General features: G+C 38.1%; 1 protein-coding gene across 4 annotated transcripts in view; it reads left to right on the top strand.

Moving 5' to 3' along the window:
• Nucleotides 1-7644, top strand: part of LOC140664588 (uncharacterized) — a 95105-nt gene extending 87461 nt beyond the window's left edge. For all 4 annotated transcript variants that reach the window (XM_072889804.1, XM_072889805.1, XM_072889807.1 and 1 more), the window contains 2 exons: nucleotides 2375-2527; nucleotides 4982-7644. In XM_072889804.1, the coding sequence (XP_072745905.1) occupies nucleotides 2375-2527; nucleotides 4982-5971 (1143 nt within the window). In that variant the 3' untranslated portion in view covers nucleotides 5972-7644. The remainder of the gene's footprint in view (nucleotides 1-2374; nucleotides 2528-4981) is intronic.
• The last annotated feature ends 10863 nt before the right edge of the window (nucleotides 7645-18507 follow it).

The raw sequence follows: 18507 nt of genomic DNA, 5'->3' as shown, positions 1-18507 counted from the left end.
CTAATCTACTTACAGAGATCTGTGTGCACTTTTATTTCGACAAAGATATTCATGACAAGGAAGATCTTTTCTGCTGGCTTGACAAGGTCAATAACAGTCAGTTCTATGTTCCTTTATAATTATGGAAGATGTTGATTTAATAGGCATAATTAATACATCAGATGAAGTCAAAATCATTGAAGTAAATATACATCATCAGCAAAGGTAGGATGAGATGCTTAGCTTGACTGTGTAACACGAAGCAGTACTGAGGGCAGCTCGGATAAAAGGCTAAATTTATCCCGGATAGTCCTTTGAGCCCCTTTGGTGGGCGCCTATCGTGTGCGTGCACGCACTTCCGCGTTTCAACCCTCTGATGCACTCATTGTCAGTGTTCATCGTATCTGAAAGTTACATATGTGCGTATGTGAATATTATATTTATATATATATATATATATATATATATATATATATATATATGTATATATGTATATATGTATATATAAAACTCTAATAATTTTAAAATTATTTATCAATTAAAATATATTAATGCTGTAATGTGAAAATTATCTGTTATCGTACAAAGATTTTTTGTTTGTCAAAATATGGGAGAATTAATAACATTAATGGGTATTTTATAACAATAGATGTTACCAATGTGGTTAAATAATAAAGCGAAGAATAATTTCAGGCTTTTTATAAAAGAGACAGAGGCGATTCAAAAATTATATTTTAGGAGTTTTATTTCTATTCGAACTTGCTTAACGCATTTCATGATGATGTCCGTCAGAAAACGGCGAAATATCGCATAGACTAAGATATATTAGATAATAAAATGGTTTCCGGTCTGTTCAACTCTACTTATAAATTTTCGAGTAAATCCTCACATATGTGTGCTCGTGACATATAATCAAGATAACATTAGTGCCAATTTTCTGTTAGTCCATTTTCATTCTGTGTCACATATGTTCATTTCTCAGAATTTCTTTACGAAAGCATAAACTCATGGCAGTTGATAAATTCCTTCTGCGTAATCGAAATTCATTTAAATCACGAATTTACATCATTATATCTATGTTATGATAACATAAATTTAATATTTTGACTAATAATTATTAATTCACACAAGCGCAATTTTTTTATACCTGAAAAATCGTCCGCTTTGCGAATATGATCAGCTACGCATCGCTATTGTTATCCCGCTTGACCACAGCCACTTAGCCCGAGCACTAAACTCCACGAGTTCAACTTTACCCTTCAACAGGTGTTTAGGGAAATACAATAATGTCGCGCATGCGCGCCGAACTTCTTGAGGTCGCAAAGTTCGCCGGAACAATCTGACCGCGACCATGCCCGCGGGCGATGCCGGTACTTAGGACGAGATTAATTAAGATTACGCGGGACGCCGCGGTTCTCAACCCGTCCGGATAAACTTAACATGAACAAGTGAATTTCGCGTGGTTAATGAGAAATTTTGTTAATGTGTTCGAGATGGAAAATGATAAGACTTAATTTGAAGGACGTAATATGAAATAAATTCCAAAATTTTACACAATTTTACTTAATCGAAAAAATTTCAGTTTGACACATATATTTTATTTTCAAAAAAACTACATTATTATTTGCATTGATCAAATATAGTTTATAATTATTCTGACATATATATTTTTATCAATCCTTTATAACTAAAAATAAAGATAAGTTTTTTGACAAAAATTTTATTTTACAATTGTAATTGTATAAATATAAAAATCTATTTTTATATAAGATATTTATGACATAGAAGGAAGACCGACAGAGCATATTGTTTTAATATATATTTTTGCAGTTTAAGAAAAATTGCAAATTTATGTATAAAGCTGAGAAGATTGCAATTATAAATTTTTAATAATTTTTTATATTAACGTAATATTGAATGAGATCTACCTTATCGATAGAGAATATTATTATCTTGGAGAACTCTAACATGATTGTAGTCGATAAAGTAGAGTCAGAGTCAGCGTCGGTAACGAATGATAAACTAAACACGCTTCTCGACTGGTAAACTCGAAGGGAAATAGCCCTTACGAGTTGTGCTTCAAATGCTAGGTGGCGTTTGAACATAGTATACCTTGCGAATAAGGAGTTTTTTCAAATAAAAAAAAATGTATACATATACTTATAAGATTTAATGTAACTTTGTACAACATGTAAATGATTTACATGTTATATCTGTTTTTGCTAAAATTATAAAACAAACTTTCACGGCATTATCATAGTCTTCCTCGTCTGGTTTTATTACTCTAATTATAAATAAGAATGTTTTATTATATATTATATGTAAATAAATTTATTGTATTCACGTAATAATAAAATATATTATATACAATTTTTTTATCTTATTGTGTTCATAGGCGTTAAATGGAGCCGAAGGTACAATCCCACCTGGAAGAGTATACAAGAAAGTCGCGATTGTAGAGAACTTCTTCGACATTATTCACGCCGTTCACGTTGATCTCGAAGGACGTCCTGGGAAGCATGCCGGGCAGAAACGCACCTATAGAACGGTAAGAAAATTCTCTTTTATTTCAAAAAATTTATATTTTTATCTTTACTAAAAATATCGCTCATCGAAAAAACGCATACAATATATATATATATATATATATATAAAAAAAAAAAAACATCTCTTATTAGCTTAGAAATAGAAATTTGTTAAATGTCAAATTTATATAAGTAAATATAGATTATAGATTAATGTGTATGAAAAACAAAATTCACGACTGAAATTAAAAATATAGAAGTAGAGGTGCAGAGATATATTTGTTTTTGCGCATAAACTGCATTTGAGTTTGATCCAACATGTGTTAGAATCGGCGTTAAACGAAGCATCCGCCGATCCGCGAACAATCGAATTCTGAATTTGAGTTACTATCGGCAGCAGAGCGCGATGAATTCTTGCATGGTTACTCGCGACACGCGATATTTACCGTTCCCGAAGGAAGGCATCGAGGCGTTCAAGCGTCGAACACTCGATACCACACGTCATCTCACATGTTCCGGCGCGCATTCGCGTAAACCTCTCTTCGGGATATCATATCTGTTCTTTTTTGCTCCGTCTTTCTTTTTCCATCCCGCATCCCCAGCACGTGATCTCTTTCTATCCTTTAACGTCGGCCCCTGCGACCAATCTCCCACTCTTGGCTCTTCCATCCTCTCTCCTCTCTCTCTCTCGTTCTCTTTCTCTCTCTTTCTCGCACGTCGCGATCTGCTTGTGATTCAAAACCTCAGGACACTTGTTGCATTGCCTGCTTACTCACACACTCGAGCGTTTGCGCGACGGTGGAACTGTTTTACGTTCAAGTCGGCGTTAGGCGGCGGGATTCATCGGCTCCAGAGGAGCCCGCGTTATGTCACGGCTCGCGTTGCGCAACTCGATACCACCGCTATTGCTACTGCGTCGGGAGTGGTGTATTTCGCATTGTGCTGTTATTACGTAGTAAGAGGGTTGCGAGTTGACCGATCTGTATACAGTTATACAGTATCGTAGTTTCTCTTTGATAATTCGCGTCTTTAAAGCACGACCGTTCGGCACGTTATGCATTACGATGCGAGTTGTCGTTCAAAGTTGAAAGTTAATCCTCTCGTAATATCGCGAGAATAATATCTAAGGCTACTGAAACTTGTTAGAATTCCCCTTAAAGTGATTTAATCATTAAAATCACAAGGTTTGATCTAAAAGTAAAGAATAAGTGATGACAAAGAGAAGGAACATTTTATTTTCTAACTTATAATTACTCTACAATAATTTGTCATTGTTATACATCTGAATATATAATTTTTCAGTAAAACATTGATATTTGTTAGGTAAAAGCAGTCATCATTTAAATCATGTAAATAATATACATGTTATACTATATTATTGTTATGAAAATATATTATATTATTGGACACATTTATCTCTTCGCGTTGCAATTGTCATAGTATAACAAACTTTTAAAGTGTAATATCGAAGTATCGGAGCGAACCGCGATAAATTGCCATATCAATTTAAAGTACATTGTCTCGATTCCTTTCTCTTTTTTCTTATTTGACGCTCTTTTTTTTTATTCCGCGACTCGAAGTCGCGGATAAATCTTATCGAATTACCATCCCTTTGGAATCGTGCAGTTACACATACACATCAACCTCCGTCGGTTTTCTCGACACTCCGGCGGAGGCTGCCATCCTCCTTGATTAAGTTATGCCACTCCCTCCATCTCCTTAGAGAGAAACGTTTCCTATTAAGAGGCGGAGAACATCCCTCCGGTTAGGTTGAACGCCTTCTCTCGCAGAAGACATCAAAAAGTTCCGTTATATCGACTCGTGAATTTTCCCCGGTCGAATTTTCTCCGCGTAAAACGACGCCACGTGACAACGATACGCGGAGATGAGAGAAAGCGAAAGGCCATTCGCGTGCACATTAATACGTCAATTGACAATATTGCAATTGCGTATTATTGCACGAACGTGGGTGCGACGCTTCGGTCGCATAAAATTGGTTAATTGCCTGACTGACGATATTCAAATGTAACAATGTCGCGAAGCAATGTACGAGAAATTAGACACGGAGAACGGCAATCTGGTCAATGGGCGCTATCTCGATAGATCTCGCCGATATCTTTGTTGCACTTTCAGTATCGCTTAATGACTTATTAAATCTATACAATTCACACAATGAAGCTTTTAAAAGATCACCTGTAATTATATCTTAAAGTCCTTTGCATAAAATTATTTTCTCGTAAAAGCGTTTTCATCTATAATGATCGTATCAACAATAGAAGTTTATCTATTCTCATCTCTTGTTCTGAAATTAGATTACAAAAAAAAAAATGAAATTTAAATGTTTTTTTAAAATTAAAATAATAGTATATAGTAGTCTTTAAAATTAAAATTAAAATTAACGTATGAAGAAGAGCCGTGGATTTTTCCAAATCTGAAGCATTCTGAAGAATACGATTTTCTTTTTCTCTCTGTTACAGATTACAGAGACGTACGCATTTCTACCTCGAGAAGCGGTAACGCGATTTCTGCTGGGCTGCACGGAATGCCAACGTCGTCCGCGGACGCCCAGTCCGACGAACTTATCCAATCAGTCGCAATCCACGGCTACGACGTTGGCGTCGACGCCAACTCCACTGAGCCCGAATCGTGGTGCTAGCAACGCCGCTCTCGCCACCTCATCGTTATCGTCGTCCTCGACGGTACAGAGTAATTCCAAGTCGCGCGATAGTAGTCACCACCCGCCGTCAGAGGCAAAGAATTTGCACAATTATAGGCATCAGAAGCAGCATAAAAATGGTGGCGTAGCTACAACGGATAAGCTCGAAAAGGATAAGGAGGAGAAATATAATCCGTTGAGCATCACGAATTTATTGAAGAAAGAACCGGCGAACGGTAGTTTTCTCGCCAACTCGGACGCTCTCCCGGAATCGAGAAGGACGCCGGAATCGGACCGAGCGAGTTCGAGAAGCTCGGCATCGTCGAAGAGGAAGCGGATGCTGCCGGAGGGACGTACGCCCTCGCCTCAACCCAGCCAGCCGTTGCCGAGGCCCTGGAGCCCCGGGCTGGATCCCAAGAACACGCCCATCGACTATAGTCTCCCCATCACGACCTCATACTTAAAGCATCAGCAAAGGCTACTCCAGGCGGAGAAGAGCAAGGCCGCCGCTATCGCAGGAAGGGAGACGTTTGAGATATCGGAACCCAAGACCGTTGTGACGCCGCTTGTCGAGGAAACGGAGAGCGAGAAGGAGAGATATTCGCCGGCTACCGGTCTGATCGACACAAACCTCAATCTACTAGCGACTATTCAGCACCTGCATTGCCAAGTGATGCTGGCGCTCACCGAGCGACTGAGACCATCGATCGCGTGTCCTTTAGTTCTGCCATCGACACCGACAAATGTTCTCGCGGGCTCAATGATGATGGGCACAGAAGTGTCAGTTCAAACAGGAGAGACTCATTTGTAAACTGATCGGCCCGAAGAAGACAGGATTGTTGACAGGCGTGAATTGATTTAACGGCTTTCCTGGGAGATGCGTGTAAAGGCTATTAACTATATTATAATCCAGATGAAAAGTTGATATCTTTGCGACCAGGAGTATTTCGCGTATATAATCCCGACTGCTTGAACGTAATCTCGTTAATCATTCATTTCAGATCAATTTTTCTCGATCAATTCATTTATTAAAGTGAGACAATAGACGTCTGAATAATATTTTACAAAAGTATTAAAGTTTGTTTTATTTATGTTTCCGACGAAATCAAACGGTTGAGATTTCTTGTACAAAATGTCGATCACGGCGGCTCCCTTCATCTTTAATTCGTCCTTAAATACTTATAACCGATTGACGCGCATTTGCGAACGCGATTCGCCCTCGTCTCGTCTTCCGTCAGCGAAACGATAGATGGACGCAATTACATATTGAACCGGACGGGATCGATTATTGTTGTCGCGCTCGTGTCACACATTTCATCCGATTGAGCCGGTGGCCGCTGCTTGCTTGCGTTCCGACGCCAGTCGATGCCCGATATAGACGACGGGCCAAGCGAGCGGGATAATTCCCGAGTCTGTCGAAATACGGGTCGATGTGTCAGGGATTCGCGCACCGCCTCCTCTATGTCCGATATTTAGGGATCCGTTACGCGGAGAGCGGATCTTGCGATATTTGGTCGCCGCCGGACTCGACTCCGATCGATCCATCCAGGGCAAAAGCGGCAGTCCACGCGACGACACCGCCAAGGTCCTGAATATTCAACGAGATAGAGGGAAAGAGAAAGAGTGAGAAGGAAATCCAATTTCTCGTTTTCGACTGTCATCTGATGAATTCGACATCCGGCGTCGTTGTCGACCTGACGAATTGTCTTTCATATTTCGCGAATTCGATCGTGCGCGACGATTCGCTCCGACTAATTATAACATGCCCCAGAATGGGCGAATAATACTCTCCAACTGAATAATTAATTATTTTTGAATTTAGCACGTACTTTTCTCGGCTCTAATAATTTTTTAGTTACAAGTTATAAAAATAAGTTGAATTAAATTCAATTAAATAAACGACTTGGAGCGATAAATAAATAACGAAATATAATTTGGCAGTATTATCAAGTGGACTTAATTTTATTTTAATAGAATTTTATTTAAAACTCAAATAGCCGTTAATATTCGAGAAATTAAAATTATCCGCGGGCAGCGTTTGTTAGTCAAAGACATGCGTCTTATCTTGTTGTCCGAGCGAGCAATGCAAAGTTCACACAATCTCTGGATGTCAGTTAATACGTGATCAGATAATATTTCACTGACGCGCGAAACTGCATCTAGTCGGCGTCTCGACCTATCTTGTAATATAAATAAAATAATATTATCGCGTATAATTACACAACCGAGATATATCAAGTTGATCGAGGCCGAGCAGGATTGATTTGTCTCGTCTAATTTTGTTTTGTAAAATTGGTCGATCTGGTATTATTCGTGCGCTGCCTTTACATTATATTAATTATTGCATTGTTAATACTATCGATTTGGCGCGATATTTAATGATATCGCGACGCGACCGCATAATTGAACATGTTATTTTCGCAGAATTGAATTTAGAATTAGGGGCAAATCATGAGTGTTGCCATTTTGATAGTATATAATCTTCTTTTAAGATTTTTTTTTGTAAACAAAATGATGTTTAATTTTAGAATGGACCTCAATCCTCAAGAATTTCGAATTTATTTTGTTCCTTTTAAAAGTGCGCGCGATTTAGCCTTCTAAGATATTTAAGACTTACTTGGATAATATATAAGGAAATGACAAGATTCTTTCTTTCCTATTTTATGAAAAACTTCAACTAATTAAATTAGATTTTGTAAAATAATTTGTTTGGCAATTATCGGACTCGACTATATACCAAAGGCAGTATCACTTCAAGAGCGATCTGCGTCTTTATAGATTACAGATAAGATGAAATCGACTGCAATTAAAAATCGATTGTTTCTCGTATCGAGACGATGACTCGGGCGGTGAAACCTATTTCGTATCTGACTGTGTACGTAGCCTAGCCTCGTGTACGATATTACTCGAAGTAGCTTGTCTTTCGTGTACGATATAGCGTGTCGTTAGTCGGTGGAAAGAAAGATATACCGCTAACGCGATAGACCTTAAGGTGTGCTTGCACAAAAAAATGTTTACTAGAAGTTCGATAATCGTCGTGAAAGTAGACGAGGTTAAAAACCCTCGAGAGTGTCGTCAGATATACATATATGCATATATATATATATATATATATAATATGTATATATATATATATATATATATATATATATATATATATTATTTTGTATATAATCGTTGTATCATAGTGCGTGCAGCCGAATAAAATGCGCGATTATGTTAATTGATAGCGATCGTTCTTTTATATGACGATATTATATATCATTATAGCGAATATTATATATCGTTATTATTATTGTAATGATTATAGATACTACTATTTTTACGACTGCTACTTATTACTCTAATTATTATTAATTATTTTTATTATGTGAGTAATATATATATATATATATGTATATATATTTATATATATATATATATATATATTTATATATATATTACATTGTATTATTATTGTATTTAAATTGCGCGCGAGAGCTAGACGAGAAAATATATAAAATTGAAATACTCGAGAATTGTTATACATAATTTGCACCGTATCCAAGAGAAAGATATTTTTCTCTTTTTTCTTCCGATGTATTTCAATTTTTACAATCCCCTTGTTTCTCTGCTTCACCTTATTATTATTATTATTATTATCACTCAAAATTGATTCATTGTGTTTTAGGAAAAAAATCTATAAGAATTAACAACAATAATTAATTTCTCTCATAATATTACATTATCATATCGTGATAACAAGTCGTGCCTAAGACATCCTGCATAGAATATTATGTGAATATATATAATCAATAGAATTTACATAAGGAAGAAATACAGAATCCTCTCGCGAATATGTTGACTTCCGTCACATTATCAATGTCAATATGAAAATTACGCAATCATTTAAATGCACGAAAAAGTTTGCTCGGATGATGATTCCATCAAGGAGTACGATCGATCTCGTCCTCCGTGCATGAACAAGAAACGAAATTGACACCTCTTTCCTCTTCCTTTTTCAACCCTCCCGGTAGATAGAAGCAGTCGCTTTGGCGTCTGACGTACTTTAATATCGCGAACAAAGAGGACGAAATGATCGTGTTGCCTTTAACAAAGGAGAGAGGAGGTGGCGTCCCGACGACTCACCTGCTCTCTCGCCGTGAAGCGAGGATCGTTTCTCGCAGAGGAGGTAGGTACCATAGGTAATGCAGTCTTTACTCATCCGGCTGTTGCCAACGTTGTAGCGACCTCGTTCCATCAACTTCTATGTTTCCCCTAGCTAGCTATCTCCTTCGTTTCCTCTTTCCTTTCTCTCCGCTTACTCTCCGCTTCTTTCTCTTCCTCAGCCCTCAGGAAAACTCGACTTTCTCCCCCCGGTTCCAATAAGGCTGCCGCCCTCCGCCTCCTAGTCTAGTTGGTGCTCTCCCTCTCTGCTTTTCACCCTCTGCTTCCCTCACGTGTTCGCTTTACCGTTCTCTCTCTCTCTCTCTCTCTCTCTCTCTCTCTCTCTCTCTCTCTCTCTCTCTCTCTCTCTGTCTCTCTCTATACCTTCCTCCCTCTCGCTCCCTTAACCCTCCGGCGGCGAACCCTAAAGCTCCGCTTCCACTGGAGGGCCAGGCCTCTCTTGCGCTCTCTTCGCCACGGCATTGTGCTATCGATTCGGACTTGGGAACGTGTTTTTCTTCGGATATCTCGTGGCTACCGTCGGTTACGACCACCTATCCGGTCGACCGGATAACGAGAATTCAAGAAAGGTAGTGTATATGTGTCCGACCCTCGTTCACCCTTTTTCACGTCTCTTTCTCCGTCTCTCTGAGTTTCTCCGCATTACTACCTCCGCGCTGTTATATTTCCCGCATCGTGCCTTTTGCGCCCGTAATAAATAGTTTGGTTTTCATGCGCAAGGTTCATACGTTTGCTCCTTTCGTTTCTATCTATACTATACTATTTTTTACTTGTCCTGAAAACCGTTTATTTCATCTTTATTTGTACATTCATAATATTTGCATAAAAATTAATTTTGTAATTGATGTGTCGAAAGTATGAATTAGAAGATAAACTCATATAACGAAATTGATACAAAGACTCGAATGTATTTTGTAGCTACTGCAAATAATATACTGTTTGCTAAACGCATTGCAATGAGAAAATTAATGCAGTTGGTTTGTTTAATTAAAAATTCTTTTTTTAAATTTGCATTCTTTTTTTTCTTTCAAAACTTGCTTCTCGTGTCTTAAATTATATTATTTCTAATAGTGTTAAATTACTAAAATTACCTCTCCCCTAATATTCACACGTAAAAAAGGGTATGATTATTTCGAATTGCAGTAAATTTTTTTCATCGCTCTACAAATTGCCCGTCTTACTTTATCGATTTTTAGTTACTTTACTCCCGGTGTCCGCCTCTCTATATCAGGTTGCGAGTCGCGATCTGACAACTCGATGCAGATAAGTCGTCGGTAGAGTTTGACGCGATGAGAAACTCCCATTAGACTCGATGGCCGTAAGCTGCGTTCCCTTAGAGATAGACTCGAACCACTTTCGTCGTCTTTGTTACACCGAGATGTTCGCCGGCTTGGCTTCGATTGTTTCGCAAAGACCATTGAGGAACCCGTGCCACTTTACGAAGCTGACACGTCGTCGCTGCAAATAGACAACTAGGACGCCCGGCGGCGAAGTAAGGAAATCGCACGAGAGATTTCAACGAACGTTATATACGATATTAAGCTGCATGTCCTAAATGTTAACTGCATTAACGTGCGATGTTTCATCAGATGTTTGGACATTCGGACACACTTTTACGTTCATTGAAATTTCGCTTTATTTGCAAAAAAGGTTCAAGTATCATTTGCAATAAATCGAGAACACAATACGTAACGTCCTTAAGTATTTACATAAATTTTGCATTCATTATAAAGTTATTTTATATTTAGAAACCACTGTGTGTATTTAACTATATTTTTCTATCTGCATAAAAGCTCCTACTACTAAAACATATATTTGCATATCATTCACAAAATTGTGCATTTTACTTTATTCACATGAATTTTATCGATTAAAGTAGACTATAGTTTCATAACTTCGGATTGAGATCAAGCAACGTCGAAGCGCGTCGGAGATTTCAACGATCGGTCATACTTTCGTCGGTGCGCACGTACGTGCAATCCGTCGATGCGTCGCGACGGCTCTTGCGTCGCGAAAGAGAGCGGGGCCATTGTCTCGCAATAAACTCACCCTCCCCCCGCCTCCCCCGCCACCCCTGTACACTCGCGTCCCCGTAAACTCTCGTTTTCGATGGGCCGGGATCGGCCGATTAAGGCGTCCCCCGCGGTCCCTTGCGGCCCGCGGTGGCGATATTACCGGGGGCTTAACTCGATCGAACGGCGATTTAACATTTCACCCTCGCTGGCTTGCGCGATGTATGTGACGTCCATTGTCCTTCGGGGATTCCGATAAAAAGAGAGGAAAAAGGTTTTCACGGACGGCGAGAGCCGGAAGAGTTTTGCGAGCGACGCGATTTCAAATCGATTGTGCATGAAAAGATAAGTGATGGAATTACGTTATTGCATCGTGATGTTCTGCGATGCATTAACAAATATCGATAATATTCACGATGATCGCGATGCATTGGAAACAATTTCTTTTCTTCTCTTTTAATGCGGAAAACTCGATTGGTTGGAACGGTGACTCTTTCGTACATCAAGGATGCGATGTATAATTATAAGAAATATTTTGAAATTTAAATTGATGTTATGCAATGTCAATTACTTAAAGAAAAAAAAATCGCGTTTATATCAGCAAAGATGATATTTGCAAACGACAGTTTTTTTAGAATACTTCAAAAGAGGAACAGGAAATGAGCACGCGACACACAATCGACATTTCACAGCTTTGGCCTTTTCGCTTCCCGGAATATCGTCATGGTGTTTTCGAGAATTCGCGAAGAACATCTCGAGGATTGTCGATATCGATTGCTGCTGCGTCGAACAAACAGAACTATATTGCACGGTCATTTGCGAGCTCAGACTCGAGCTTTTGCGCTACGCTTTTCTACTGTGACTTTAACACGCGATAACTTAACGAACGCTGACCGAAAAATTCTAGCGAGTCTACTAAAACTTTTCGCCGTTACAACTCAATAACGAACTTTCAGTTATGATATAACGATAAAAACAATGTAGGACTCAGATTAAATCACAGTTTTCTCACTAGTTGAAGAAATTTTTCACAGGGAACATGAACTATAGTATCTTATAAATACTAAAATATATTTTCTTATGCATCATAAGAATAGTATAATATTTGATTCAATTGCACAAAAAATTGGCGATACATTGTTTATAATTGAAATCATTAAGAATTCATATTTTCTTATCATTTCTAGAGTATCATCATAACGCACGTGTTGAATATTTATAAAATAAGCTGGTTTGAGACACGATTTTTCAGATCCGAAATTCGACAAAATCACTGCGCACCCTGCGGTCGACGAAGGGTGAAAATGGGGAGAAGACTCGGATGGCTCGTCAGCGCCACCGTTGGTTTTGCTATTGCAATTCGTATCGCGAGTCGTGCGGGAAGATCTCTTATTTTCTCGTTGTATCCGATGAAACCTACCTATATCCCGGAGCGTCTACCCTCATTCCGAACCGCCATCCCGTCGTGCCCTAGTAGCAGCAGCAGTAGCAGCAGCAAGTCCTCCCCGTGTTCTCCCGACGTCCGACTGCGGCTCTATCCTCTACGGAGGAGGAGGAGAAAGAGGGGGAGGATACCATGCCGAGCTCTAGAATGTAAGGGATGATTTTGGAGATAGCTCGAGGGTCGCTCCGGTACGTAGGAGTTGTAGGTTGGTGGACGGAGTGGCGCGCGGGGGCGAGAATAGTCGGGTCGAGACGAGTGGTGTAGGAGAGAGCTGCCACGGTTAGAGAGAACGGAGAGAAGGTAGAGGGACGGGGGTGAGAGAGGGAGAGGTCGGAGGATACCGGGGAGTATGAAGGGTGTGGGTTTGCGAAACGGGGGCTGCGATTGGGATGCCTCGCGCGCGCGGAGCCAGGAGGGGACGGGTGGTTGAAGCTTGGGGAAGAGCGCGGGGATGGAGGTGAGTCTGTGGAGTCTCAGGAGGGTGAGTTTGGCGCCGAGGTGTCGGCCTTTCTCTCCGTTGCTGCATGTGTACGGGCCCTTTGTGTATGTGTGGATTTCTGTGTGCTCGACACGCGCACGCGCGCGCGCGTAAATGCTTATGGTTCTGCGGTACTAGCTTGTTTAACTTTAAATAAATAATCTGCAAATGTGTATGTGTATGTATACTGATTATGAGTACACGGACGACGCGACGCGACGCGACGACGTGCGTTACGCAACGACATTGATCTCGGTGATCGCTTGCGGTTACCGTAATTGGCATTCGCGAGCGACAATGAGCAGGCCGATAGCGAGCGATATTGACCGGGAACCAATGAACGCGATGTAGGTTATGGGATATAGCGGGCAGACGTGCACATGTCGAGCGCGAGCGGGTAGATACAGTTGGCGAGGAAGTTTATTGGGATTTAAGGAGATCAAATCGGGAAACCTATTTCGCACTTTTTGATCTTTTAGGTTGCGCGCTGTTGTTTTACTCTTTCAACAGAACGTGTGAATGTAAACACATTCAGTACGTCACGATTTAAATCTTTACATCCTAAATCATCAATTACATATTATTAGAATAATTCTGGATACATTTGGTATAATTTATGAAATTATCAGAGGTAAAAAAGATAAACAAAATACATTATATTATTCATTTGCAGTGCATAAAAAGATACATTAAATTATCACAAAATAAGCATGTTGTCGTTCTGATTAGAATTTCGATAAATTAATCGAAACATTTATTTTGAACGTAATTTATATTGTATATAGCGATTTATTAATCATATAGCGATATTATTTACAATTATATACAAATATAGACATTACAGAAGTTTTTGACAAAAAGCAACAGTTTTTGTTGGAAATGATGCAACCTTGTAAATTGTGAATTTCCACGGGTAGCGACGGAAAGTCATGAATATATTATAAGACGAGTAACAAGATGCGCTTTACAGATAGACTTCGAATCGTATTTTGTAAATGTCACCTGGCCATCTGCCGCGCAGACGTGATTAAAAAGTATCGGAAAAATATCGGATACACAAATCAGGTTACTACAAATCCTTTACTTCTGACATCTCTGTCTTACCTCGCATTTTTATCGCAATGGATTTTTTTTTTTTTTTGAGGGGGCTAGCTTGTTTAATTATTTCCAAGTTATTTCTCACGTTAAACTCGATATTAAGAATTTAAGAAGTTTGGATAATACTTTTGTTAACAAAATTTTTTATTACTTTTCGATTGCATCGTGACCAATATAGTTTTCTTCTCAACTCTCGTGCATGTGCTAAATATCGAATTTATTCTTGCTATGTGGTATAATTCTTAAAAAAGAGGATACATTAATGATATTTGCTTACTTGCGGAAATTTAATAAGCACTTCAATTCTAGAACGTGCCAGAAACAATATGTGGTAGATATGATAAGTTTTATTTTTAATTCACTTTCCGCACGAACTGTCTTTGATCAGAATACGAAACTTTATTACGAAGATATTCAACACTGAAAAAGTTATTTGTTAAGCAAGATCGATTATCTGTCCGCTGAAAAGACTATATTTATCTCTATTTTATTATATATATATATATATATATATATATATATATATATATATATACGAAGTCTTAATATATTTGACTTTTTTTTTTTTTTTATTAAAAACCGTATTTATGTTAAATAAATGTCTCAAATTTTTTGCAGTTAAATCAGGGAGCAGTTAACTGCAAATCTCTATAAGAATAGAAACTTGCCATTATATGTAGATTATTTTAGTTTTGTCTCGACTTCTCGCGAGTTGCATTAAATAAGTTATGAATGCGAAATATGCCATGGCTTAAAAACAGGTATCTATTTTCGCCTCATCGCAAGGAAGGTAGTCTAGTTGATACCGGTAATATACAAGCAAGACATTTCAAAATATACGAAAGCGCGTGGTCGTTGTTGAAATCGGTTTAACGTTTACCCCCATTAACGTCGTTTCGAACAATGCAACGACGGAAAAGGCAGTCACGAACATCGAGATAAAGGGGTCAGAGTGCGGCAAGAAAGGGAGCGGATGGTGGGGAGGAGAAGGAGGTGAGTCGGAGAAAGGGGAGAAAGATCGAAACGGGGTTACTAATTCTCGAATAATGAAGGGATGAATCGTCAGCCCCTCGTACACTTTACGAAAGGGACCGCCACTCTCGCGCGTCGCGCATTGTTGGCGCTTTATTTTCTTCTTCGACCGCATGTTACGCATTATTAGCGGAAACAATGTCATCCCGAAACAAGTTGTCTCTTCCATGTCTTTATCCAGGACCGAATCTTTTTTTCTCGGAAGGTACTGAGAGATTACATTTGTGACGCAATTGAAAATCTTTCTTAAACATATTTTTTTAATTTTGCTATCACTATCGGATAATATTAATTTCTTGTAGAGAGAAAATTAATCTTCATTAATATGTTAATTATTATTTATTATTTTATTAATACATCAATTATTAATTTATCATATTATTTAATATGAATTATATTTTTCTAAAAAAAATAAATGAATAAAAATATCTACTCCGAGAAGAATGTGCAAATGTAAATGACCGCAATAGGATGAGAAACACTTTGATATTATGATATTATTGATTTTACGATGCAAGTTATAAGTGGCAAAAACTTTTCGAGATATTATCGGAGGGTGGGCGTTTAAACAAACGTGTTACTCCTTTTTCCGAGAGCAACTGTCCTCAGGACAAGTGGATTCCGCAAGGCAGACTGTTTGCACATCGCTTTATTCTTCGTTTCGCCCCTCCGGCGAACTCGTTCTTTCACTCGCGACGCCCACTTATGTTATGTAATTTATCTTGGCCACCCCCGGCACGAAGGAATGCGCGCCCTTCGGAGCGTCGGGGCATTAACGGCACCGAGGGGGTGCCTTTACTTTTCACTCTCGCTAATTTCGTACCGCGAGAAGCGACCCGCCGGGTTTACAGGACGACGCACAATTTCGCACTTTCCCGTTTGACAAACGCGCCAGCTTATCCGAAACTTTGGCACTCCGCGAAAGTTTGCGTCGCGAAGAGGGAAAGAGACGGAGAGCGAGAACGGGAACGACACGCGAGGCTGTGTATCGATACTCTCCGTTGGGAGAGATTAATTGAAATCGCGGCGGGAATCGCGCGAACCGTTGTTGAAAAAAACCAATCCATTAGGAATTAAGCCTTCCCCCTGTTGCTCGCTGGTTATTTATTTGAAAGCGTATGAGCTAAACAAAATTTGTTTAGAGTATTATACTCACGTTTTTATTTGATTATAAGATTTTTCTCGCGCTATTAGTAGGAAAATAATTTTTCTGTCTTTTTATTTCATTTTCTTAAGATTTTTCAACAATTCCTGATGAAATAATAATTTAGAGAATTAGAAAAGCAAACTTGTCGATGAAGTAGTAAAATAAAAGTAGCGCATGCAACAACTACAAATCCATATTCATAAAGACTAAGAGGCGCTTACATACGTAAAAAGGTTAAAAAACATTCTTAATACCGTTATTTATAGTGTCTTCTACGCACCACGAAGAGAAACCATATTTATTAAGAATCGAAGCCATACCATTGACGTGCATACGTCGACTTCACATATGTAGATAATTTTGTGTTGAAAGCAAACTGCTGCCAGGAACTAGACGTAAAAAGATCTCATCTGACATTATGTATGTAGAAATTAACAAGTATACTATTTCGGTTTGTTGGTAATGAAAAATCCTTTTATTTATTAATTAAATTAATGTTTGTTATTTTTTCTCAATTGTGTGAGAAATCTATCGTTTTTAATTTTGCCATAAAAAAATTTTATTATAGATTATAATTTTAAAAGATAAAATGTAATATAAAATATAATTTCAGAAAATAAAATTATAATATATAATTGAAAAATTGATTAAATAATTTAGATTGCAACAAAATCTTTATTAATTAGAATATCATTATTCAATGCTCTTAATCTTTTATTAAACATATTGGCTAAGATGTTAAATAATTGAGTTTTTTGGAGTAATCTCAATGCTTAAAATAAATCCAACGATTCTGTGATTCGCCGACTTTCTGAATTAGGTTATCAAATTACACTACATCTCTCCTCGCTTAATAAAATTGGTATCGATTTAAAATTTCAGATTTCATAGAATAGAAAATTTGAGATTTCAAATATGTATGTAAGATAAGGGTGAGATGTATAAATTGCCAAGTTATCCTGTTGTGAGAATATGCATCTAATTTACCCTGCATCATATACATGTCGACATGTTTACATGTTCTATATGTTTGCAAAATAAACGAAAGTTAAACGTATGTACATCCGTGATATGATATAGAATGGTGACGTATAAGAAGCATATGAACTTTGCGGTACAACCATCGGCTATACTTTCATTGTTGATTCTTTGTCGATGGATACACTACACTCGAATCGAAGTGTTGAAACTCGTCTTACTATCGTTTCCACACTTTTCGCAAACCTCTCCCGGAAAGTGCGACCATTTACATGCGCACCCTCCGATGTCTAGCGTTTCCTTCGGGAAAAAGATTGTTCCATTGAAACGCGGACTTTAAGGTGCAGCACGATTCTCTACTGGCGCATATATATGTTGGAATACGTGTTTCACGTATATGTAAGACGCATTCTTTTCTTTGTATTTTTCCTAACACGGCAAGGCCAATCACGTGTTGTTCGTTCGACTTATCATCTCGGCTTTTACATCATTTTGCTTAGAAAATAATATTTACTTTTTTCCAGGCTGTTTTATGACACTCTTTTTAATATTCACGAATAATTTATTAGAGAAGTTGGTTAAAAGACAAGAAAGGCAAATAAATATAAATAAGGTAAAACAATTATTATTTCCAAAATTAATATAGAAATCAAATATATAATGTCATAATCATATACATATATATAATTCCGTTATTACTTTGCGTAATTTAATGTATGGAATTCACATATTAATAATATTGTAATACTATTATATGATGATGTATTTGGAGTGATGAGTACCATGTAGATGAGAAAGAGAGAAAGAGAGAGGAGCCTCGAATATAATATAAGAGACGCGCAAGAAGAGACGCGAGTCTACGAATGTTGAGACAAATATACAAATGCATTTGTCCGCTAAAATGTCATCCTCGTCAGAGTCACTTGATAATAAGCAGCTAGCGATATTCATCCGTTACTTAACTCCCCGCGTAGCCGTCAGCATAACAAAG

Source organism: Anoplolepis gracilipes, chromosome 4 (assembly GCF_047496725.1).
Source record: "Anoplolepis gracilipes chromosome 4, ASM4749672v1, whole genome shotgun sequence".
Taxonomy (NCBI): Eukaryota; Metazoa; Arthropoda; class Insecta; order Hymenoptera; family Formicidae; genus Anoplolepis; species Anoplolepis gracilipes.
This window is presented reverse-complemented; position numbering and strand designations above follow the sequence as displayed.